The following is a 27,269-nucleotide window of genomic DNA, read 5'->3' on the forward strand; positions in this document are numbered from 1 at the left end:
ATATATATATATATTGTTACATAGCCTATGATTTCATCATCCTTTGTGTAATTTTAACGCACAGTATGCTGCATGTTTGATCACGAGCGTGTTCTGCCTCAGTCCCCCCCTTCTACCCTTATAGTAGAGTAAGTCGTCCTTTCTGTTATTCAGTGTGGGATTGTCGACCGTTTGTCCCCATCGCTTCATTTGCGCGTCCTTATTACAAGTTGTATCAAGCTCTGCTGGCCCCTATATAATGAGCTCAGTCTCTGCATCATTGCCACTTAGATCTGCTCCTCATTTTGTTCACATCTCTGTCCTCCCCTGTACAGATATTATTATTGTGAGTGCTCAAGAAATCTCCAAACATCTAGCAGCTGTGTGTAATTTGAGTATAACTGTTGTTGCATTTTTTCTTGTACTGTATAGCATAAGTTTAATTTGTAGGCCTAGTGAAGTTTTTGTAATTCGTGTGGGGTTCTTTATGTCAGTCATTTTTGATAATAGTTTGTATCTGTAATTATTTATCTGGCATTCACTGAGTATTATCTGGTATCTCATTTTTATCAGGGCTGACTTAGATAAATTTATTCTTGCTAATTTCGTGTTAATAGAGGCTATTGCAGTTAACCATATATTTAACCTGTTTATTTGCCATTACATTATCTTTATGAGTCCTGAATGTTTTGTTGTTAATTTAAGCATTAAACTTTAACTTGTAATTTTACCTAACTCTTTTGTTTTGAACCTGGAACTTTACGGGACAGTAGTGACTCTTCGTATTCTCACTTAAAGTGTACATTATCTTTCTCTGTTCCGTAACATAAATTTGGCGACCTCATATCAGGATATTCAGGATATTATCATAAGGATATTGTTTGATATTTTGTGACTGTGATATATTCATGATGGCTACTATTTCTACACTTGATGAAGCCAAAGATTTTTTGTCAAATGTGCAAACAGTGTGTGATATAGAAAACAGAACAAAGAATGAACTTAAGCTTGTTGCTCAACAATTGGGAATTGCAGTTCACTCTCATCATTCTAAAGATCAAATTGTTGGCATGATTAATAAAAGCTTGTTTAATGTAACTCCTCCAAATGAGCAAACGCAGATTGAATTAGCTAAGTTACAGCTAGCTCTGCAGGAGGCTCGTGCTAAAGAAGCTGAATTTCAGGCAAATGCTAAGCAGGCCGCAGGCGGAGTCTCAGGCTCGTATTCAGGAGGCTGAATTTCAAGCACGTGCTAAGGAGGCTGAGTCTCAGGCTAAGGAGGCGGAATCTCAGGTTCGGATTCAGGAGGCACAGATACAGGCTCAGGCACAAGTTGAACTTGCCAGGATTCAGGCAGACCATGAGTATCGCATGAAACAAGGTGGAACTGGATCATCTAGCTCTGATGATTTTGATGTGGCTAAAAATGTTAAACTTGTCCCTCCTTTTAATGAATCTGATTTAACTAAGTATTTTCAGTTGTTTGAGAGGGTAGCTACAGGTTTTAATTGGCCTAAGGAGTATTGGCCAGTACTCCTTCAAACTGTTCTCACCGGTAAAGCTCAAGTAACTTATGCATCTTTGCCTCAGGATCAGTCTGATAATTATGATGTAGTTAAGAGCTTGATTCTTAAGGCCTATGAGCTTGTTCCTGAAGCTTATAGAGTAAAATTTAGGACAACTTATAAGCAAGATAAGCAATCCCATGTTGAGTATGCAAAAATCAAAGAAGATCTGTTAGAGCAGTGGTTAAATTCTAAGAATGTGGATTCTGATTTTGGTAAATTTAAGCAGATGATTTTGCTGGAGGATTTCAAAAGGTGTATCAGTAAAGATGTAAGCCTATATCTTGATGAGAAAAGAATAGATAATTTGTCTGATGCTGCAGTTTTAGCTGATGAGTATGTTCTCACTCACAAGAGATATTCTAGAGAAAAAGGGAAAGCTGAGAGTAAGTACGTTGCCTCTACTCAGAGTACAGGTAACAGGAAAGAGAATAAGGATGATGTTTCTCAGGAAGTAAATACCAGCTTCACCTCTAGATTTCAGAAAAGTAAATGTACTTATTGTAGTAAGCTTGGTCATACTACGGAGAGATGTTTCAGGAGACAGCGTGATGTGAACAAAAAGGAGTCTTTAAATATTCAGTCAATTGGTCTAGTGTCCACTCTTGAGAGTTCCCAGAATTCTTTAACTGAGTTAACTGAACCTGCTTTGAGGGGTAACTTAAATTCTCATGATGGAGCTCCTCTTTTGAGCAGTAACGTGGGTGACACTCTCAAGAATTCATGTGCTAATTTCCTGTCTGATGGTTTTGTCAGTCCTCTGGACAGTAATGACAGGAAATCAGTTAAAATATATCGTGATACAGGTGCTTGCCAATCCCTTATGCTGACCAGTGTTCTAGGCTCTAATTTTAATTCCTCTGATGAAACTGTAATCTTACAAGGTGTAGGGAATAATTACTTCTCTGTCCCTCTGTGCAGAGTGAATTTAGAGTCTGGTTTTGTTAATGGTTCCGTTATGGTTGGGTTGGTTGAGACACTCCCAATGTCAGGTGTAACTTTCTTACTTGGAAATGATATTGGTGGAAGTCAAGTGTGTCCAGCTCCTCAGTTGTCTAGCGAGCCAGCGGCTGTGTCCCAGGATTGTGATGTCCCTGATGTGTTCCCTGCATGTGCTGTCACTAGGGCTAAGTCTAAAGTTACTGGTGATTTAGAGGATGATGATGATGTTATCCTAGCTGACACTTTTCTTGCTAATTTGGACCACTCACCAGATGAGGCAGTACCCCGTAGTGTTGATAATTTGTCTCGTCAAGAGTTGGTTGAGTTGCAGGTTGCTGACCCTGAGTTGAAAGGTCTAGCTAACTCTGCTTACAGTGAAGAAGAGTCAGCCGGTGCTTCTACTTGTTATTATGTAAAGTCAGGAGTACTTATGAGGAAGTGGAGACCCCCAACAGCATCAGCCGACTGTGAATGGGAGGTTGTACATCAAGTTGTCATCCCTCGTGTTTGTAGGCAGGATATCATTAGAGTGGCTCATGATTCCAGTTTGGCAGGACACCTTGGAGTGAGGAAGACTGCGGCACGCATTTTGAAACACTTCTACTGGCCAGGTATCTTCAGGGATGTTTCCTGGTATTGTAAGTCTTGTCACACCTGTCAAGTTGTGGGGAAGTGTAATCAGACCGAAAAGGTTGCACCTCTAGTTCCCATTCCTCCATTTGAGGCGCCTTTCACCCGTGTGTTGGTGGATATTGTGGGCCCTCTTCCTAAGACTTCTTCAGGATTTTCTTATGTGTTGACCATGATTGATATGGCTACTCGTTATCCTGAAGCCATTCCACTTAGAAACATCTCAGCAAAGAACGTGGTTAAGGAAATGCTGGGGTTCTTCACAAAGTTTGGTCTGCCTAAGGAGGTACAGTCAGACCGGGGAAGTAATTTCATGTCAAACGTTTTCAAGCAGTCTCTGAAAGAGTTGGGCATCACCCAGATCACGTCTTCAGCTTACCATCCCCAGACCCAAGGAGCGTTGGAGAGATATCATCAAACACTCAAATCGATGCTCAAGAAATACTGTTTGGAACATCAGAAAGACTGGGATAAAGGTCTTCCATTCGTTGTGTTTGCTGCAAGAGAATCTCCAAATGAATCACTGGGCTTCTCACCTTTTAAACTACTGTTTGGCCATGAAGTAAGAGGACCCCTTAAGTTACTCAAGGAATGCTGGCTGTCGGAGGAAGATGACGTCGACCTGCTGGAGTATGTAATGAAGTTCAAAGAACGGCTGTCCACTGCTTTACAGCTGGCGAGAGAGAATTTAGGAGCTGCTCAGGAGAAGATGAAGACTTGGTATGATAAGAAGTCCAGGTTACGCCACTTTCAGCCAGGAGATCAGGTTTTGATTCTGCTACCAGTTCATGGGCAACCTCTTCAAGCCAAGTTTAGTGGTCCTTATTTCGTGGAGAAGAAACTCAGTGATGTCAACTATGTCATCGCCACACCAGATCGTAGAAAGAGCAAGCAACTATGTCACATCAACATGCTAAAGTTATATCACAGGCGGGACGAAAATAATCCAGTCTGCACTGTAGCTGCTCCACCCGAGTCTGCAAGTGAAGCTCTCCCATGCAGTATGAGCCTGAGTGATAGTTTGGGGAAGAATCCTAATATCATGAATGATCTCCAGACTAAGCTTTCTCATCTACCTCCCAAGGAAAGGCAGGAGTTTTCGGCATTACTGCAGGAGTACCCGCAAGTGTTCCGTGCTACTCCAGGAAGAACTACTGTGTTGATGCATGATGTCGATGTGGGAGACGCAAAGCCAATTAAATTGCCTCCTTACCGTGTGAACCCAGTGAAAGTTCCTCTCATCCAGAAGGAGCTTGGCTACCTGTTGGACCACAAGATGATTGAGCCCTGTCAGAGCGAGCGGAGTTCTCCTGTCACTCTAGTCCCTAAGCCAGGTGGGTCACAGAGGCTTTGCATCGACTACAGACGTGTTAATCAGATAACCAAAACAGACACTTACCCTCTCCCTCGTGTGGAAGATTGCATAGACAAGATCGGAAAGGCTAGGTACATAAGTAAGTTTGATTTGTTAAAGGGATACTGGCAAGTACCTATGACTGAACGTGCTAGGGAGATCTCATGTTTTGTAACATTAGGAAAGACATTTGCATGTTCTGTAATGCCATGTACAGATTGTTTTAGAGTAATAAGAAATTTCCTTTGTAAATTTCTTTTTCTTTGTGGGGAGGTGTTACATAGCCTATGATTTCATCATCCTTTGTGTAATTTTAACGCACAGTATGCTGCATGTTTGATCACGAGCGTGTTCTGCCTCAGTCCCCCCCTTCTAACGTTATAGTAGAGTAAGTCGTCCTTTCTGTTATTCAGTGTGGGATTGTCGACCATTTGTCCCCATCGCTTCATTTGCGCGTCCTTATTACAAGTTGTATCAAGCTCTGCTGGCCCCTATATAATGAGCTCAGTCTCTGCATCATTGCCACTTAGATCTGCTCCTCATTTTGTTCACATCTCTGTCCTCCCCTGTACAGATATTATTATTGTGAGTGCTCAAGAAATCTCCAAACATCTAGCAGCTGTGTGTAATTTGAGTATAACTGTTGTTGCATTTTTTCTTGTACTGTATAGCATAAGTTTAATTTGTAGGCCTAGTGAAGTTTTTGTAATTCGTGTGGGGTTCTTTATGTCAGTCATTTTTGATAATAGTTTGTATCTGTAATTATTTATCTGGCATTCACTGAGTATTATCTGGTATCTCATTTTTATCAGGGCTGACTTAGATAAATTTATTCTTGCTAATTTCGTGTTAATAGAGGCTATTGCAGTTAACCATATATTTAACCTGTTTATTTGCCATTACATTATCTTTATGAGTCCTGAATGTTTTGTTGTTAATTTAAGCATTAAACTTTAACTTGTAATTTTACCTAACTCTTTTGTTTTGAACCTGGAACTTTACGGGACAGTAGTGACTCTTCGTATTCTCACAAAGTGTACATTATCTTTCTCTGTTCCGTAACTATATATATATATATATATATATATATATATATATATATATATATATATATATATATATGTATAGGGTGACGACCATCATCCACTCACTTGATGTAGTGCTGCCTACTTCTTCCTTAACCTTTATCATTCTTTTTCTGTGCCTGCCATCCTCTCTTCCTATTTCTCCCATCTTTCCTGTCACTACTTAATGCTTTTCCTTCCGATACAGGTGGCTTTACATTGAGTGACAAGCCAAATGGTTTCCTGTAAGCCAAGAAACCATTTACAACGCTGGGTGGTAACCATATTACCAAACCATACGTGCTCCCTACGTGTCAAGTGGGTTGGTGGAGGGTTAGTGCCCCTTCCTGTAAAACAAATAACTCGAGTCAAATGGCCACCCCATACGGGATTATGGCGTCTGGCAATAGACAGATATATATATATAATATATATATATATATAATATATATATATATATATATATAATATATATATATATATATATATATATATATATATATATATATATATATATATATATATATATAACTATGAAATCAAGCAAATGTTATTAACTAAACAGTACAATCACCCATTCAAATCCAGTGACGGATATTTGCAAACAGTTGATGAGGGATGACCTCTGCAGGGATGCTTTGGCTGCTGCCTGAGACGGTGATAAGTGAAGGTGAGACTAGAGCTCTGCAAGTTCCTACCCTTGTCTGACGAAGTAGCGGAGGCGACAGGGACGGAGGAAAGAGCAAGTGACTCCCCAACCTGATGCTTAGCCCACTTACTGCCCATCCGCCATGTGAAATGTAGTTAATGTGTGAATATTGTGTAATAGTATCCATCCCCAGTTTTGGGCTAGGCCCCACCTTGGCCCCCAGTTGTGCAAACCTGGACCGCGACTGTGACAGTACATACTATGAGAAGTGGCCTTGACTAAAGGACTTCCCAAAATTATGGTCCCTACTCACTAGAGACCCTCTTCCAACGGTACACCACAATCCTTCCAAAAAATTCTCATGTACCTTATTCCTCAACCTCGTTCTCGCTCCTCTTTTCATTCTTCCCGTAAGTACCATTTCACTTTAACACACTAATAGCCTTTCTCTCACTCTACACCTTGAACAGTACCTAGGCTCCCTCTCCCCTTCTCAACCACCCCACTCTCATAAGCACACCTACACTCACCCACACACAGTCATACCCAACTACACACAGCCATACCCACCTATAACTACCCACATCCACCTATGGCTACACATACCCGACCTACACCTACCCACACCCACCTACACCTAGGTTCATCCATCTACAAACCTAATACGCATCCACACAGAACTTCATTCAGCCCCACCCAATTACACATACCTACACTTATCCACACTTATCTACATCCATCCACGCCCACCCACAGTAACCCACAATCACTCTTACATCCACTCCCACCATTGCAGTTTGCGCACAACTACATCCACGCACAACTACACCCACGCACACCCATCTACCCCCACCCATACCGACGTACACCCATCAACTCCCAGACACACCTACTCATACCCACCCACTCTCAAAACCGTGAGTATTCATGACGTGTGAGTGCGTTGCCATGGAGACCACTCGTTTTCCCGCCAACAGCAGCGACGTCCGTCAACCTGTCTCCTCCGTGGCCAACATCAAAATGACGATATTTCCATTATTTTATCTTTCTGGACTGTTTCTTTGGTAAGGGCGGATGAGGTGATGATTATTACAGTATTTACACTAATTATTTATTGAACATTTTGCCGATAAAGATAATTTAAGCCAAAAGAATATCTTGCACAGTGTTGTCAAGTAATTTCAGATGGTCATATTCCCGTTTCGATCTTAAATAACAGATAAATGACTAGGGTTATAGTTTTATTCAGCTTATTGTTCATGAAAAATTAATATTTATAATAACGCTAATTCTTGTACCACTTTCCTTAATTTCATTATTACTAATATAGGAAGAAAACATAAATTCGTAAATCCCCAGCACACAGAGATCTGGGAACTGTGTAGTGTTGTGAGGGATCGAGGCTTTGGTCAAACTGATTCAGTGATTCATCCCTTTCAACTCGAGGAGGTTTGATAATCTCCTTGTATCAACTACACCCTTATATAGCTTTATTTTCCCTAACACAGCCACAACAGAACATCAGGAGGCTCTATTAACGTATCTTATCAAAGACAAATACCACAAGGACCTTAAAAAAAAACAACCAAAGATTTTAAATCTACTGTTGAAATTATGAAGGCAGCCTTGGCAGTCTCTGGCATCCATGTTGGGGCACGGAAGCGCAGGGACACAGAAATCAAGAGTGGCAAGCTTTTTCCTATAAGAAATAATTGTCTCATATTAACTGTTTAGGCACAGAGGACATTCCTAGCCATCTTCAGACGGAATACTGGCCCAGAAAATTACCTAATAATGATACAAGTCAGCCTTTTAAATAAGTTCAGCGAAACAGTTACTTACAAGAGTTTCTCTTCTTAGTATCGGAGCTGGACAGTCTTACCAACAACACCCTGAAAAATAAGATCAAATTTAAAGTAATTTTAGCTTCGCGTCGTTGATCCATTTTCCATTATTATTATCAACTGATGTGATTAAGAAGCATACCAATTTGGGTGTAGTTATGTAGTGAAGTTAAACCAGAGATCGAGTGCACATTAGAACCACATTAGGTGACGTGACTGATTAACTTCCACCAAAATATGACGCAATATTCATAAAATTTCTCTACCTTTATCTGTGTTTCAGATCCAATTGGTTTCACTCGTATGTCGCGAAAACACTGCACAATTTAAGCCAAGGTGATACTTAGGTGGAAATACATCCATATATACCAATCTTTCATACCAATTCACCTTTAGAGGAGACAATTGATTGGAAATGTCATTAAGATCTTTTAGGAATACGCTTCTGTAATCCTCATACCCTCACATAACTCCACACAGTTACCAGATCGTCGTGGTCTCAAGAAACGTAGGATTCAATAAATTCAAGCAACTGAGAAACATTAAAATTCAATAAAATGGATTTAGATTATTACCTCTAAGACAGCACGGACAAAACATGTAAGAGAAACTGGTAGTCTTTATTATATCCACTTAGTCTCGCAAAGAAATTAGAGACAAAAGGTACTTTTACTCTTGGTAACATTGCTAATCACACTATTTTAGCTTTAAATAACGTTATTCAACCATCCAGGCTGAAAAGAAATATTGTAAGTTTTGTAATACCGGTACACCCACCCGTCTACACCAAAGAAACAGTCCTAAACTATAAAATGTTGGAAATATCGTCATTTTGATGTTGGCCACCGAGGCGAGAGGATGGCTGGGACATCGCGTCTTTCGTCTGGGCCGCGAAAGAAATGGTCTCCATGGCAACGCAGACGCTGGGATTTATTGTTCTTATACCTCTTTTGTATTGAATTATTATGCACATTACACATCAGTATACGCTTGCATTTTACTGATATAAATTATTTCGTATTAAAAACGATTAAACGGTCATACAAGAGAATGGTAAGCTGAAATACGAGAAATATATCGCTAAGTAGGAGGCGGGAGGGACGAGGATGGGTGTGGGTAGGTGTAGGGGTTTCTAGGGGGTTATTGTTGGATATAAATAAGAGTGGGTGTAGGTGGGTGTGGTTTGGTTTGAGTGGTTATGCAGTAAATGGATGTAGGTAAATATGGGTGAGTATAGGTGGGTGTAAGTGGGTACAGGTAGGTGTAGGTAATTGTGAGTGGGTGTAGGTGGGATTGGATGGGTGTGTGTAATATTGGGTGCCTAGGGTTGCGTTTACAAAGGTGTGGGTAGATATATTATATGGGTGTGGGTGGATATATGTGAGTGTGGGTGGCTGAACGTTGGAGTGAGTGTGTCAACGTGAGTGTGGGTGAATATATGTTTAGGTGGGTGTGGGGGGCAGTGGCGTAGCTATGGAGGGTCCTGGGCCCCCTCATTCACACCCGTTAATCCCCTTCTCTTGCCCAGCACTTGTAATTCCGGTTATTATTATTTTGTATCGTATTATATAACAAAGGGCCTCCCAGATGAGGACTTGGCCCCAGATTTACCACCACCCCCTCCATGTGTCAAGATCTTGCCACACCACTGCTGTATGAACGTGTGTTGGTGTGGATGAATGTGAGTGGTTGCGGATATTTGAAGATGGTGTACTTATACCCAAGACTGTCCATCCAAACCCACCAACAGGTTGCCATAAACACGACATTCTATCCACACCCACTTCCTGTGCACGAAGGTATCTCCACTCCCACCTGCATCAACACTTGTATTAATCCAGAGTTTCTTATAATCTATCTATCTATCTATCTATCTATCTATCTATATATATATATATATATATATATATATATGTATGTATGTATGTATGTATGTGTGTGTGTGTGTGTGTGTACATACATATATTTATATATATATATATATATATATATATATATATATATATATATATATATATATATTCTGTGGTAGGTAAGGGCGCTCACCAGCCACTCTCTCGATGTAGTGCTGCTCTCGGGTATCTGCCCTTTCCTCTCCTCAAACCTTCTTTCCTTCCATCCTCGTCTGTCTTTCTTTCCTTCATTTTTCCTTGTCCTTCTGCCTACGGGTGACTTTACACTCCCTCTTCTGACTTTCTTTCTTTCATTCTTTCATCTTCCTTCTGCCTGTGGGTGACTCTACACCGAGTGACAAGCCAAATTGTTTCCTGAATACCAGGAAATCATGTACTACGCTGGGTAGTAACCATATAACCAAATTTTGGCGCCTGGTGGTTTAGTGAGTAATTACAGCACTCCAATCGGATTAAGCCGGGGAAGGTTTATATCCAAGGGATGGTTGGGGTTTGTTGCTCACGTAATGCCACTCAGGGATGAGTGAGGCTGGTCACTCTCATCTTAAATGTCAGGACCAACTTGCCTAGCCCCGGGCTTCTACGCTTCTCATGAGGCAATGTAGATTCGATGATGAATGAATGAATGAAATATATATATATATATATATATATATATATATATATATATATATATATATATATATATATATATGGAAATCAAACAAATGTTATTAGCGAAACTGTACAATCAGCCATTCAGATCCAGTTTGGATATATGCAAACTCTTGATGCCGTACGTAATCTGTAGGGGTGCTTTGGCCACTGCCTGAGATAGAGGTGAGAGTCTGCAAGTTCCTACCCTTGTCTGACGAAGCAACGGAGGCAAGTGGGTGAAGGGCTGGACATCCCCCAACCAGACCCTTAGCCCCCTTACTGCCCACACCCATATGAAATTTTGTTTAAGTTAATGTGTGTGTATTGTGTAATAACATTCATCCTCAGGTTTGGGCCTCACCTTGGCCCCCCATTTGTGTAAACCTGCTACGCCACTGGTCTGACGCTGCATACTGTCAGGAGTGGCCTAGGCTTTTTTTTTTTTTTTTTTTTTTTTTTTTAATAAATGACCGACTCTGGGCATAGGCTTCAAAGCCTGCTTTCAAGGCCCAGTAGTCCTCCTACGTACTGCACACCCTTACATGTCACCACTTCGGCGCCAACACCCACCGTTCATACTGAATACATGCTAGGGCTGTCTCATACAGGACTGATGTATTGGTATTAGCGGGGATATTTTTACGACATGTCGGCGGGTCTTCTGGTAGATCAATATAGTCTGATATTTATTAAATTCAAATTCTTAAACTGTTCCCTGCCCCAGCGGGATTTGAACCAGGGTCCGTTAGGACTGCAGGCCAACTCTCTACCGATTGAGCCACCGCCTCCCAGAGTTTGTGTCCATACTCAGTAACAACTCCTCTTCCAACGGCGCACCAAAATCCTCCCTTCAACTGTCACGCAACTAATCTCCACTTCGTTCTAGCACCTCTTTTAATTCTTCCAATAACCACTTCACTTTAACACTCCTAGGCGGTCTCTCACTCTACACCTTTTACCTGGACTTCCTCTACCACTCTCAACCCCTCCACTCTCATAAGCACATCTACACTCACTCACACCCAACTAAGCCCAGCTTTACCCAACTACACACAACCATACCCACTTATTACTACCCAGAACCAACTCACATCCACCTATGCCTACACATACCCACACCCATCTACACCTACGTTCATCCATCTACAACCCCAACACGCATCCACACAGACCTTCATTCAGCCCGATTCAACTACACCTACCCATGTATTATCCACACTGATCTACATCCATCCACATCTGCCTACAAAAACCCACACTCACTCACATACACCCACACCCGCCAATGCAATTCACGCACACTTACACCCATGCACAACTACACTCACGCAAACCCATCAACCCTCGCCCACACCGACGTACACCCGTCAACTCCCAGACACACCTACTCATACCCACCCACTCCCAAAACAGCGAGTATTCATGACGTGAGAGTGAGTCTGCGTTGTCATGGAGACCACTCGTTTTCCCTCCAACAGGAGCGACGTCCCTGTCTTCCTGTCTCTTCGGTGGCCAACATAAAACTGACGATATTTCCATTATTTTATCTTTCTGGACCGTTTCTTTGGTAAGAGCGGGTGGGGAGATGGATATTACATTATTTACACTAATTATTTATTGGATATGTTGCCGATAATGATTATTTAAGCCAAAACAATATCTTGCACAGTGTTTTCAAGTAAATTCAGACGGTCAGATTCCCGTTTCGATCTTAAATAACAGATAAATGACAAGGGGTTTAGTTTTATTCAGCTTATTGTTAATGAAGAATGAATATTTATAATAACGCTAATTCTTGTACCACTTTCCTTAATTTCATAATTACTAATATAGAAAGAAAACATAAATTCTTAAATCCCCAGCACACTGAGATATGGGAACTGTGTAGTGTTGTAAAGGTTCGAGAGTTTGGTCAAACTGCTTCAGTGATTCATCCCTCTCAACACGAGGAAGTTTGATAACCTTCTTATTTCAACTACACCCTTATATGGCTTTATTTTCCCTAACACAGCCACAACAGCATATCAGGAGGCTCTATTAACGTATCTTATCAACCACAAATACCACGAGGACCTTAAAAAAAACAACCAAAGATCTTAAATCTACTGCTGAAATTATGAAGGCAGCCTTGGCAGTCTCTGGCATCCATGTTGGGGAAAGAAAGCGCAGGGACACAGAAATCAAGAGTGGCAAACCTTTTCCTATAAGAAATAATTGTCTCATATTAACTGCTTAGGCACAGAGGACATTCCTAGCCATCTTCAGACGGAGTACTGGCCCAGAAAATTACCTAATAATGATATATGAGAGCCTTTTAAATGAGTTCAGCGAAATAGTTACTTACAAAGGTTTCTCTTCTTAGCATCAGAGCTGGACAGTCTTACCAACAACACCCTGGAAAATAAGGCCAAACTTAAAGTTATTTTAGCTTAGCGTCGTTGATCCATTTGCCATTATTATTATCAACTGATGTGACTGAGAAGCATACCAATTTGGGTGTAGTTATGTAGTGAAGTTAAACCAGAGATCGAGTGCACATTAGAACCACATTAGGTGACGTGACTGATTAACTTCCACCAAAATATGACGCAATATTCATAAAATTTCTCTACCTTTATCTGTGTTTAAGACCCCATTGGTTTCACATCTGTATCACCAAACCACAACACAATTTATACCAGGATGATATTTAAGTGGAAATACGTTCATACATACCAATTTTTCATACCAGTTCACATTTAGAGAGGAGTATTTATTGTTAGAAATTATTAAGATCTTTTAGGAATACGGTCCTGCAACCCTCACACCCTCGCGTCACCCCACACAGTTACCAGATCGCCGTGGTCTCAAGTAACGTAGATTTCAATATATTCAAGCAACTGAGAAATGTTAAAATTTAATCAGATGGATTTAGATTATTACCTCTAACTCAGCACGGACGAGACATGTACAAGAAACTGGCAGTCGTTATTATATCTACGTAATCTTGCAAAGAAATCAGAGACCATTGTAACTTTTACTCTTGGTAACATTGCCAATCACATTATTTTAGCTTTAAATGACGTTATTCAACTACCCAGGCTAAAATCAAATATCGTAGGTATTGTAATACCGGTACACCCACCCGTTTATACACAAGAAACAGTCCTAAACTATAAAATACTGGAAATATCGTCATATTTATGTCGGCCACCGAGGCGAGAGGGTGGCTGGGACGTCGCGTCGTGCTGGGCCGCGAATGAAATGGTCTCCATGGCAACGCAGACGCTGGGTTGTATTATTGTTATACCTCTTTTGTATTGAATTATTATGCACGTTACACATCAGTATACGCTTGTATGTCACTGGTACAGATAATTTCGTACCAAAAAGATTTAACGGTCATACAAGACAATGGTAAGCTGAAATACGAGAAACATATCCCTAAGTACGAGGTTGGAGGGAACAGGATGGGTGTAAAAGTGTACGTGGATGTGGGTAGGTGTAGGGGTTTTTAGGTGGTTATTGTTAAGTATAGGTAGGAGTGGGAGAGTGTAGGTGGGTGTGGTTTGGTTTGAGTGGTTATGCAGTGAATGGATGTAAGTAATTATGGGTGAGTTTTGATGGGTGTAATTGGGTACAGCTCTATGTAGGTAACTGTGAGATGGTGTAGGTGGGACTGAGTGGGTGTGAGTAATGGTGGGTGACTGACATTGCGTTTACAAGGGTGTGGGTAGGTATATGTGGGTGTGGGTGACTATTCGCGTGGGTAGATCTACGTGGATGTGGGTGAACGTATGTTGATTGGAGTGGGTTTAGGTGGATTTGGGTAGATGTGTGTGGGTGTGGGAGGATATATGTGGGTGTGGGTGGATATACGTGGGTGTGAATGCATGTATGTGCGTACGGATGGCGTATTTGGGTGTGGATAGTTGTACAGTAGGCTACGTGTGGGTGTCGATGAATGCGTGTGAGTGGATGTATGTGGATGTAAGTGGAAGTATGTGGTTATGTGTGGATATCTGTAGGTGTGGGTGGACGTATGGTGGTGTGGGTGGATATAATTATGTTTATGTGGATGGATATATGTAGGTGTAGGGGGATGTATGTGTGTGTAGGTGCATCTATGTGGGTGTGGGTGGAAGTAAGTCGGTTAGAGTGGTTATATGTGGGTGTAGGTGAGTCTAGGTGGTGTGGATGGATATATATGTGGGAGTGGGTGGATATATGTGGGTGTGGGTGCATATATGTGGGTGTGGGTGAATGCATTTGGGTGTGGGTGGTTACATAAGGGTGTCAGTGGATATATGAGTGGGTGGATATATACGGATGTGGATGGATGACGGTTTGGCCCAGCCTCATCACCCCTCCCCTCCATCTGTCAAGACATGGCTACGCCACTTGTGGATGGGTGTGAGATGTTGAAGACCAATGTGAGTGGTTGTGGGTAGTTGAAGATGGCGTACTTATACCCAAGAATCCAAACCCACCTACCTGTTAAATAATCACGATTTTCTGTCCACACTCACTTCCTATGCACGAATGCGTTTCCATTCAAAACATACACAACCACTTATTAAGGATGACCTTCTATGTATCTACAGTACACTATATTACAATATGTGTGTGTGTGTGTGTGTGTGTGTGTGTGTGTGTGTGTGTGTCTCTCTCTCTCTCTCTATCTATCTATCTATCTATCTATCTATCTATATATATATATATATATGTGTGTGTGTGTGTGTGTGTGTGTGTGTGTGTGTGTGTATGTATATAATTATAGTGTACGACACCAAGGGTTATCCTCTGCAGGGGCACTTTGGTCGCTACCTTAGACGGTAGTAAGCGAAGGTGAGAGTAGAGATATACAAGTTTCTACCCTTCTCTGACGAAGCAACAGGGGCTAGGAGGGGAGGGGGCAGGAGACCCCCCAGCCAGGCCCTTAGCCCCCGTATGGCCCACACCCCAAAATGAAATTTCGTTAATGGCTGAATATATTAGTGATTAACAACATCCATTCCCAGGTTTGGGCTCGGCCACACCTTGCCCTCCAGTTGTGTACACCTGCTACGCCACTGGTCTGACGGTGCATACTGCGAGGAGTGGCCGAGGCTAAACGACTTCCCAGAAATTCTGTCCCTACTCAGGAACGACCTCTCTTCCAACGAAGTACCACCATCCTCCCCTACAATTCTCATGCAACTTATCTCTCCACCTCGTTCTCACTTTCCTTTCCATTTTGCTCATAATCACTTCACTTTAACACTCTCCTAGTCGGTCTCTCACTCTACACCTCGTACCTGGGCTCCCTTTCCCACTCTCAACCACCACGCTCTCATAAGCACACCTATACTCACCCACACCCAACTACACCCGGCCAAACCCAACTGCACCCAACCACACCCACATATAACTACATACACCAACTTACCTCCACCTATGCCCACACATACCCACCCACACGGACTTGCACTTACCCACACCCACCTACACGTACCCACACCCACCTACACCTACGGTCATGCATCTACAACCCTTACAGGCATCCACACAATACTTCAATCAGTCCTACCCAATTACATCTACCCACACTTACCGACACTGATCTACATCCATCCACGCCCACATACAAAAAACCACACTCACTCAGGTACACCCACACTCACCAACGCAATTCACGCACACTTACACCCACGCACAACTACACTCACGCAAACCCATCTACCCTCGCTCGCACCGACATACACCCATCAACTCCCAGACACACCTACTCATACACACCCACTCCCAAAACCGCGAGTATTCATGACGTGAGAGTGAGTCTGCGTTGCCATGGAGACCACTCGTTTTCCCGCCAACATGAGCGACGTCCGCCATCCTGTCTCCTCGGTGGCCAACATAAAAATGACGATATTTCCATTATTTTATCTTTCTGGACTGTTTCTTTGGTAAGGGCGGGTGGGGAGATGGTTATTACATTATTTACACTAATTATTTATTGGATATGTTGCCGATAAAGATTATTTAAGCCAAAATAATATCTTGCACAGTGTTGTCAAGTAAATTCAGACGGTCATATTCCCGTTTCGATCTTAAATAACAGATAAATGACTAGGATTTTAGTTTTATTCAGCTTATTGTTCATGAAGAATTAATATTTATAATAACGCTAATTCTTGTACCACTTTCCTTAGTTTTATTACTACTAATTTAGGAAGAAAACATGAATTCGTAAATCCCCAGCACACTGAGATCTGGGAACTGTGTAGTATTTTGAGGGATCGAGGGTTTGGTCAAACTGATTCAGTGATTCATCCCTTTCAACTCGAGGAGGTTTGATAACCTCCTTGTATCAACTACACCCTTATATGGCTTTGTTTTCCCTAACACAGCCACAACAGCACATCAGGAGGCTCTATTAATGTATCTTATCAAAGACAAATACCACAAGGACCTTAAAAAACAACCAAAGATCTTAAATCTCCTGTTGAAATTATGAAGGCAGCCTTGGCAGTCTCTGGCATCCATGTTGGGGCAGGGAAGCGCAGGGACACAGAAATTAAGAGTGGCAAACTTTTTCCTATAAGAAATAATTGTCTCATATTAACTGTTTAGGCACAGAGGACATTCCTAGCCATCTTCAGACGGAATACTGGCCCAGAAAATTACCTAATAATGATACAAGACAGCCTTTTAAATGAGTTCAGCGAAATAGTTACTTACAAGGGTTTCTCTTCTTAGTATCGGAGCTGGACAGTCTTACCAACAACACCCTGAAAAATAAGATCAAATTTAAAGTAATTTTAGCTTAGCGTCGTTGATCCATTTTCCATTATTATTATCAACTGATGTGACTAAGAAGCATACCAATTTGGGTGTAGTTATGTAGTGAAGTTAAACCAGAGATCGAGTGCACATTACAACCACATTAGGTGACGTGACTGATTAACTTCCACCAAAATATGACGGAATATTCATACAATTTCTCTACCTTTATCGTGTTTAAGACCCCATTGGTTTCACACCTGTATCACCAATCCACAACACAATTTATACCAGGATGATATTTAAGTATAAATACGTTCATACATACCAATTTTTCATACCAGTTCACATTTAGAGAGGAGTATTTATTGTTAGAAATGATTAAGATCTTTTAGGAATACGGTCCTGCAACCCTCACACCCTCGCGTCACCCCACACAGTTACCAGATCGTCGTGGTCTCAAGTAACGTAGATTTCAATATATTCAAGCAACTGAGAAATGTTAAAATTTAATCAGATGGATTTAGATTATTACCTCTAACATAGCACGGACGAAACATGTACAAGAAACTGGCAGTCATTATTATATCTACTTAATCTTGCAAAGAAATCAGAGACCTTTGTAACTTTTACTCTTGGTAACATTGCCAATCATATTTTTTTAGCTTTAAATGACGTCGTTCAACTACCCAGGCTAAAATCAAATATCGTAGGTATTGTAATACCGGTACACCCACCCGTTTATACCAAAGAAACAGTCCTAAACTATAAAATACTGGAAATATCGTCATTTTTATGTCGGCCACCGAGGCGAGAGGGTGGCTGGGACGTCGCGTCGTTCGTCTGGGCCGCGAATGAAATGGTTTCCATGGCAACGCAGACGCTGGGTTGTATTATTGTTATACCTCTTTTGGATTGAATTATTATGCACGTTACACATCAGTATACGCTTGTATGTCACTGGTACAGATAATTTCGTACTAAAAAGATTTAACGGTCATACAAGACAATGGTAAGCTGAAATACGAGAAACATATCCGTAAGTACGAGGTGGGAGGGAACAGGAGGGTGTAAAAGAGTGTACGTGGATGTGGGTAGGTGTAGGGGTTTTTAGGTGGTTATTGTTAGGTATAGGTAGGAGTGGGAGAGTGTAGGTGGGTGTGGTTTGGTTTGAGTGGTTATGCAGTGAATGGATGTAAGTAATTATGGGTGAGTTTTGGTGGGTGTAAGTGGGTACAGCTCTATGTAGGTAACTGTGAGTTGGTGTAGGTGGGACTGAGTGGGTGTGAGTAATGGTGGGTGACTGACATTGCGTTTACAAGGGTGTGGGTAGATATATGTGGGTGTGGGTGACTATTCGCGTGGGTAGATCTACGTGGATGTGGGTGAATGTATGTTGATTGGAGTGGGTTTAGGTGGATTTGGGTAGATGTGTGTGGGTGTGGGAGGATATATGTGGGTGTGGGTGGATATACGTGGGTGTGAATGCATGTATGTGCGTACGGATGGCGTATTTGGGTGTGGATAGTTAAACAGTAGGCTACGTGTGGGTGTCGATGAATGCGTGTGAGTGGATGTATGTGGATGTAAGTGGAAGTATGTGGTTATGTGTGGATATATGTAGGTGGGTGGACATATGTGTGCGTGGATGTATGTTGGTTCGGGTGGATGTATGTATGTGTTAGGGATGTATGTGCGTGTGGGTGTATATATGTGTATGTGGGTGGAGGTATATCAGTGAGGGTGGCTTTATGTGGGTGTGGGTGGGTCTAGGTGGGTGCGTTTGGATATATGTGGGAGTGGGTGGATGTATGTGGGCGTGGGTGGGTGTACGTGGGTGTGGGTGAATGTGTGTGGGTTTAGGTGGATACACATGGGTGTTGTGGATGCATTTGGGTGTGGGTGGATGTATTTGGATGTGGGTGGATGTACGTGGGTGTGGGTTGATTTATGTGGGTATGGGTTGATTTATGTGGGTATGGGTGGATTTATGTGGGTATGGGTGGATGTATGTGGGTGTGAATGGATATATACTTGGATGTGGACAGAGGTATATGAGTATGGGTGGATATATATGGATGTCCGTAGTTGTGGGTGTGGGTGGGTTTTGGTGGGTAAGGATGGCGGTGTGTGAGTGTGGGTAGGTTTAGGTGGGTTTGGGTGGATATATGTGGGTGTGGATAGCTATATGTGGATGTGGGTCGGCTTAGGTGGGTTTGGGTGGATTTATTTGGGGGTGGGTAGCTATATGTGGGTGTGAGTTGGTCTAGACGGGTTTGGAGTGATGTATGTGGGTGTGCTTAGCTATATGTGGATGTGGGTGGGTCCAGGTGTGTTTGAGTGGAAGTTTGTGGGTGTGGGTTGCTAAATGAGGATATAAGTGGGTCTATGTGGGTTCGGGTGGATAAATGTGGGTGTGGGTAGCGATATGTGGGTGTAAATGGATCTGAGTGGGCTTGGGTGGATGTATATGAGTGTGGGTAGGTGGATATGGATGTTAGTGGCTATATGTGGATGGATCTAGATGGGTGTGGGAGGATGTATGTGGTTGTAGGTGGATGTGGGTGGGTGTCGGTGGAGGTATCTGGGTATTGGTGTGGGTATGTGGTTGTGTGGGTGCATGTGCGTGGGCGTTGGTGGGTTTTGGTGGGTATGGGTGGAAGTATGTGGGCATGCGTGGATTTATGTGGGTGCTGATGGATTTATGTAGGTGTGGAAACCATTTACAACGCTGGGTGGTAACCATATATCCAACCCATACGTGTTCCCCAAGGCCAACAGAATTCTGTTTGGCCTTGCTTGTTCCCTACGTTACAACAAATGGGTTGGGGAGGGTTAGTGCCCCTCCACGTCAAACAACTAATGCAAAGACAAACGGCCACTCCTTACTGAAGCATGGCGTCTGGCTACAGATAAATGGACAGAGAACTATTAGGGTGTGTCTTCCTCAAAATTTCCCCTGAACACCGAACTCAAAGGATGCACATTTCTTCTTTCTTTTTTTCTTTTCTTTGGGGGGGGGGATGTGACGAAATAATTCGTTTATAAAGTTGGCATTTCAGCTGCCTCCATAACATCAAACCACATCACAGAATTGAGCAAGGGGTGGCTAAAATCATGTAATAAGTCTTCGGATAATAACACGAACTTCTTCACAATGCGATGAACATCTTAAACATTTTACTTTCAAAATTAACTACTAAAGTCTGCGTTCTTAATCACTTCGTGAATGATCGTATACTTAAAACGAGTATTTCCCTCCTAACAATAAATAACTCATTTTATTTGAAGAGGTCTTGTTATAACTCAAGGTGGGTTCTCTTGCATACCCTATTTCCATGAGTCTTCCTTGTGTTTGAGGGGGTCAAACCTTCCCTCATTTCGAACAGTGATGTTATTATATACAGTAGAAGCAGCTCAGAGAAGCTTTCAGTAGGGAGTGGCAAGATGGCGGCCCCAAAGGTGACGACAACACTGACGAGCCATCCAACATTTTTTTTCGATGAACGTAAACAAATCCGCCTCACCAATCACCACAAGAAAGAAGGAGAAGTCGAAAAGTTGGTCTACGTGGGATGTGAGAATATTTTTTTTGGAAATTTTGGTGAATGTTATATGAGACTTTACCTGTCAGAGTTGTTAGTTTTAGTATTCTGTTTGTTATACGTATTTATGATGTATCCGGCTAGCCACATTGGTCATAAACGGCTTGTCAGCAAAATGCAGTATGTGGACAGTTCCCTCCAGTACTTTAGCGACAGAGACACCTCAGTTTGTTATAATTTAGGCCAGTCATTAATTTTGTCACTTCATCTACTTCAGCCAGTCAGAACACAGCGACCCCTCTTTTTCTTCTGCATGGATATCAAAATCAGAGCAGCCATGGCAGTTCAGTGTGACAGGTGCCCTACTATTCGTCTGTGAATATTAACCCTTTTCTTTCCTAATAACAAAACCAGCCTTGATTTTTTTGTGGTTGTACGGTGTTCTGAGTCAAATCAAGACAATTCACAAGTGGGTGACCAAGGTAAGATGAATTTTATGGGGCTGAGGTTAGGTAATGTGGGGTGTGGGTAGGTTAATGCCTAAAATACCTTGTCTTTCACTCATTTTAGTTCATTTTGGTTAGATATAAATTACATAGGGTCAAGGCCAGGTGATGTGGGGGGTAGATAGGTTAATACATGAAATGGAGTATAATTTGTTTTTCCCCATCAGTTTTGCAGTGGCTTATACAATTTCCAGTGCCATTTCAGACCCATTTCCCCCCCTCCCCAGAAAAAAAAGTCTCCCAACACTGATAGAGGTAAGAAGGGGGACATATGTCAAAATCTAACATTGCACACATCATAACAAAAATCAAGGGAAAGAATGTAAATTAATCGCCTACTTAAACAGGGGCTGAATGTCAGTAATTGCCGATTGGTTAGCACTGTATGGTACTTTGGTAAGGTTTTGTTAAGGCTGTGACACTTTGGAACACTTGGGCTTATAAGATTATGAGAGAGGATAATGTCATGGTATATCATCAAAAATACAGTACTTATATCCAACAAAAACAGTATCAAAATCAAGTGAATCACACTTTAACTGTTGTATTAAATGAATACAATCCATCATCCAGTCACACATACAAAAAAAAAAAAAAAAAAAAAAAATGTTGACAGCTTATAGAAATTTACACGTCTTTCTGTTTTTCTTCTTTTTCATTGAATGACAGTTTGAGTATCCTATTTTTGAATACTGGTATGTGATACATCAATGGTGTTTATTATTTAGTTAAAATCATCACTGGAGTATGGATTGGTGCACCATTTTAAAAGTTTGGTTTCTTTTTGGACAGTCCTCATAAATCATTTGATTAAATGGTCTAATTCATGGATATGTCCACTCTCAAAAAGGCACATCATCATGCCTGGAGTCATCAAGGGTGTTATTTGCTAATAAAAATATACTAATAGCTATGGTAGTAATTTACCAGTGTCATTGCAAAATCTCTCACAACTAAACTGAACTTTACATTTGTTTAAAAATGTAGGAGTAGCTAATTGTGCTCCTTACAGAGAATTTTGATAAATCTAGTGTCCAGAATAACAAATGCAGCATCTGTATCTAATGCATTTTAATATGATTTAACTCTCTCTCTCTCTCTCTCTCTCTCTCTCTCTCTTTCTGTGTGTGTACTTGTAATAATATTAGTCATCTAGCGTAAAGTCATGCAGTATTGTTTTAAGATGTATTATTAGTCAGTTATTGAATATGATTTTTTTTTTTCCAGCAAACTGATTCTGGCATTTATTTGCAGCTCTACAGAAGGCCTGTACAATTGTTATAGAAGTGGTAGCTATCATACATAGGTACTGTCTGTGATTTCATTTCCATTCACAATTTACGAGAATAGCTTCCATAACAATGACCACTGCAGTTTTTTTTTTTTTTTTTTTTTTTTTATGCGAGGAAGAAGGAACCAGAGGCCTTGAGCCCGCAGTAACAGTTCCCTCCAAGAGAAAAACAAAATACATTATAGAGCCAAATTCAAGATCCGATCATTTTGAGATGCCTGGACACACTGCGTTTGAAAGACTGGAGATCATAGGCAGCAGGAAATACAGACAGAGGGAGACAGTTCCAGAGCTGACCTGTTGCATAAATGAAAGACTGGGAGTAACGGTTAACTCTTGCATTAGAGAGAGTGTTGTACTGTATTTCAGTACTTTGCTTGATTACATTTATCTGTTCTTTTTAATAATTACAATACACAGGCAATTTCAGGTCTTCATCTTTTATTCCCAGAGTGTGCAGAATGACAGACACAGACAAGTTAAAGAAAGGGGCTGTGCAGTCAGCTGCCTATGACACACTGCTGCAGGTTAGTGCAGGTTCCTTTGTTTTTGATGCTATTAAGATTAGTTTATTCACTCTCTGGTACCCCCTGATCGTTTTGAGCAGGTGTTTGCAGGGCCACATTTTTCCACATACCATCCCTCTTTGGAGATATCCCTAGACAACAGGCATAGAGCCATCTCACAGCACCACCATGGTAATTAAGTAATGACGAGAGGGATGATCCCAGGATCAGAGAACTGAGTAGAGGATGTAGCTACTGATTCTTGTCTCCAATTAATATGTTGTATAGGATGAAGTCGTCAGTGTCTTGTCTCTTCAACTGCTCAGTGATGTGCAGTACATTGCCAGTACCCTCAGTTCCTAGCCAGTCACCCAGTGCCAAGTTCACAACTGATTGGTTTCCCAAAACCTTAAAAAAGTCTGCAGAGGACTTCTAGTTATTTAAAAATAAACTGAATATCATTATAGTACTATATTTTTCTTGCTGTCAGGAAACAGAGCAGGGTGAGGAAGTTTAGTTCTCAGGTAGGAGTTGCATCTGCCTCTCTCCTCTCAGGGTAATGATGCCACTTGTGAAAGCTCCTCTCCAGTGCCAAACAGTTTTATTCAGCTTGGGAGCCTCATCCTCATGGTTGAATTAATGAAGGCAGCATCTGACACCTTCAGTTTCTAGAGTCTCTCCTGAGCTGTCTGGAGTTTAATAGAATAAACTAATGAAAGATGTCATCAGAAGCCAGGAGTTAAAAATGTTACTAGGTCTATAGAGTACAGGGTATATGTATGTTTTTAGCTTTGGGGTATAACTGAGGTGGTTGACATGAGAATATATTACCTTTTGTAGGCATAATGTATGTGCATGAGTTGTGTGATTCTGAAGTTGGTGAAGGTTTTATCAGTCTTAGGAAGTCTTGACATTCATTTACATTGCCTGCAAAAGTAAGTTTATGCGTATGCCTTCAGTTTTTTAATAATGCAAGATAAAGTAGCACTTCATATAACATGAAACCTATTGTACTTTCATAATTATTTTGCCTTAAAAAAAAAGGACAAATAACAACACCTCTTCTGAAACTTGCTCATCTGATAAAGGATTCTTTTTGTAAGTATTGTACTATTGTGGACAGTAACAACATTCTTCATTTTAGTCAAACTGTTATGAAGTCCATAGACAGTATGCTGAGAAGTTTATTGAACTGTGAAGATCACATTACTGGGTTTCAGAGGTCATTACCCTCTGTCTTGTTCTTCAGCATAATGAAATGAGTCAATATTTATGCCAGCAGCCTAACATACCAATATCAATATTGTATTATGAGTATTATGCATCTAAAAATAACAATATCTGGGATACCTTGTAGTGTACCTGTACTGTACTAATATTAACATTAATTTTCCAGGTTGGGCTACGTATTGTATCATTTTTCCTGAATGCGTTTATTGTTCGTCATGTTAGCAAGGAGGTATTTGCTGTGATGACTGTACGGCTACATCTGCTGTATGCAACAGGGCTTCTTCTATCCCGTGAGGCATTCAGACGGGCAGCCTTAAGCTCAAAGGGTTCTGTTCAGATACACAAAACTGTCAACTTGGTGTGGATTGGGTATGTAAAATTTTCTTGATAATATTAACTTGACTGTTCCATAATATACAGCATATGCCATAATACTTTCTTCTGTCAATTGAGAATGCATAATATTTAACCAGAAACTTCTGTAGATTTTTCACTAATAGTACCTAATTAGGGAAATAACCATTAGTGCTCTAGTACCATAGAACACCAATGCAGTACAGTACAGTACAGTACAGGATTTGAATTACTGTAAGGTTATACCAGTCCAGTGGAGATGGATGAATAGCAAACATGTCAGATTTGTTGTATTTTATTTTTTTATTTTTAATGAATACCAAAATTCACTTGTAAACTGGCTTTATGAGTAGTATGGATCCCTGCTACTGACAAAGTGCTGCTCAACTGAAATTCATGGTAAAAAGTTTTTGGAAAACTTATGAAGGCCCAGTTTGCTGCTGGCCATCTAGCAAAAGTCACCCTTCTTCTCCAGTTCCTTTATCTCAGTGTCTGAAACACCTTACCAGCACGCAAATGTTATAACAGTGTATTGTACACAGACACACACAGCACATAAAAAGCTCATGCAAAACATGCATGAAACGCACACAAAACACAGACACAGAACACAAAGTACACATAAAATGCAAACACAATACACAGAAAGCACTCAAGATGCAAGTGAAACACACAGAAAGCGCACACAAAACACAGATGCAACACACAACAAACACTGCATACACAGTACACAAAACTTAGTGTCTGTTACACACACACACACACAGTCATATCATCACAATTATCATCATTGTCATCATCAGTCTCTGATGCCTTGCTCCTTCTTGGGAACCCCCGGACAGGGGCTGGCTTGACAGATGTGCCTCCAGGCTACCTTATCTTCATACATCTTTCTCACTGTCTTCGATACTCCTCCCCCATTTCCTTCTCTTTCGTCAGTACAGTATATTGTTCTACTCTGTTTCATACTCTATAAGGTCTGCCACTACCAGCACTTCCCTCTATCTTACATGCACAAACTTTTTGGGGCACCGTATCTGCGTGCATTCCTTGTACATGTTTGTACCATCTCAACATATTCCTCTTTATTCATGCAATAGTTCCACATCTCACTCCAATAGCTTTTTCTTCCATTTCATAGTGCCAATAAATTTTACTGTTTTTTACATCCTCCGTCCTCCCCATGCCTGCAGCTGTTTTAAGAAAGGCAGTTTCTACAGTTTGCAACCTAGACAGCTCTCTCTCACTCACTGCCCAGCTTTGTCTCCCATACAGGAGTGTTGGTTGTAGAACACCCAAACACTGGGCTGTCATAACCTTCATGCTGACTTTCCTGCCCTTTCAAGTACAACTAAGCTCTCCAGTTACTCTTTTCCCCTGAATCGATACCTCCTTGATCTCACTCTCCGTTTTGCTATTTTTACGTGATACAGCTCCCACGTACCTAAAACTATCAACCCCCTCAAGTATTCCACCTCTCCTCAGGACCCCGCAGTTCACTGTATTCTTGTCTCTGCCATATACTGCGTGCTGAAAACTTGTGTGATACTCTTGCCATTCACTTACCGTCATTTTACTTTTCTTCACAATCACTTTTAATTTTCCTCTTGTGCAGACTCTCAAACTCTTTCACTACCCTTTGCAAGTCACTCCTGCTTTCACCAGTCAAAACACCCTCACCAGCATATAAGCAGGTTACAAGACTCCACTGATTGTCATTTAGCTTCAGTTTTTACTCCTATGCCTGCTGTCCTCATTTCATCTCATTTTGACGACTCCATCCATATATACACTGGACAATCAAGGTGACATAACACATCCTTGTCTTCTGCCTGCGTTAATGTCAAAAGGACCACTGAGCTGCTGACACCTTCACAGATGGAGTACTTCCTCCATGAATGGATTTTGTTGCCCTCAAAAACTCCCTCCTACACCATATATGCCTAATGCACCCCATAAATTCTTCTCAGTTCACCCTGTCATTCGCCTTCTCCAAGTCCACAAATTCAACTTACAGGATCTTACTCTTTGCAGTGTACTTATTCTCTCAAGACCTTATTCTAAATATCTGGTCTACACATTCCTTACCATGTCTGAGTCAGCCCTGTTCTTTATCTGTTTTATCTTCTGTTGTGTTGTATATCCTTTCAGTGAGCACCCTACCATACACCTTCCCTGGTATATTCAAGAAACAAATCCCTTTGTGATTCTTACACTCTTTCTTGCTCCCATTTCCTTTATACATCTGATATACTGTAATTCAAACCATGTGTCTGTCTGTGTAGCATAGACAAAACTGGAAAAAGGATTGCACTGAAACTTGGCAGGATGGTTGCAGTTGGGTCACAAAAGGGACCATTTCAGTTTCATGTTGACTTTAGCTACATGGAACATGCTGAGCAGTAGTTGTCCAATGTCGAAGATGCTATTCATTAGTTTTCAGCCTCTTTACTGTGGCAGTTTTTGCTACCTGTTTGGAAGCATGGCAGATCAGCTTGCAATCATCCCTGTCTGAGACAA

General features: G+C 41.3%; 1 protein-coding gene across 1 annotated transcript in view; it reads left to right on the forward strand.

Moving 5' to 3' along the window:
• Positions 1–20,889: 20,889 nt before the first annotated feature.
• LOC145406619 (man(5)GlcNAc(2)-PP-dolichol translocation protein RFT1) overlaps positions 20,890–27,269 on the forward strand; it is a 30,856-nt gene continuing 24,476 nt past the window's right edge. Inside the window, exons 1-3 of the mRNA XM_080277695.1 lie at positions 20,890–20,921; positions 23,111–23,186; positions 24,562–24,764. Coding sequence (XP_080133821.1) covers positions 23,121–23,186; positions 24,562–24,764 — 269 coding nt within the window. The 5' untranslated portion in view covers positions 20,890–20,921; positions 23,111–23,120. The remainder of the gene's footprint in view (positions 20,922–23,110; positions 23,187–24,561; positions 24,765–27,269) is intronic.

This window comes from Coenobita brevimanus, chromosome 71 (genome assembly GCF_032717465.1).
Source record: "Coenobita brevimanus isolate Jiangsu-jjx chromosome 71, ASM3271746v2, whole genome shotgun sequence".
NCBI classification, from domain to species: domain Eukaryota; kingdom Metazoa; phylum Arthropoda; class Malacostraca; order Decapoda; family Coenobitidae; genus Coenobita; species Coenobita brevimanus.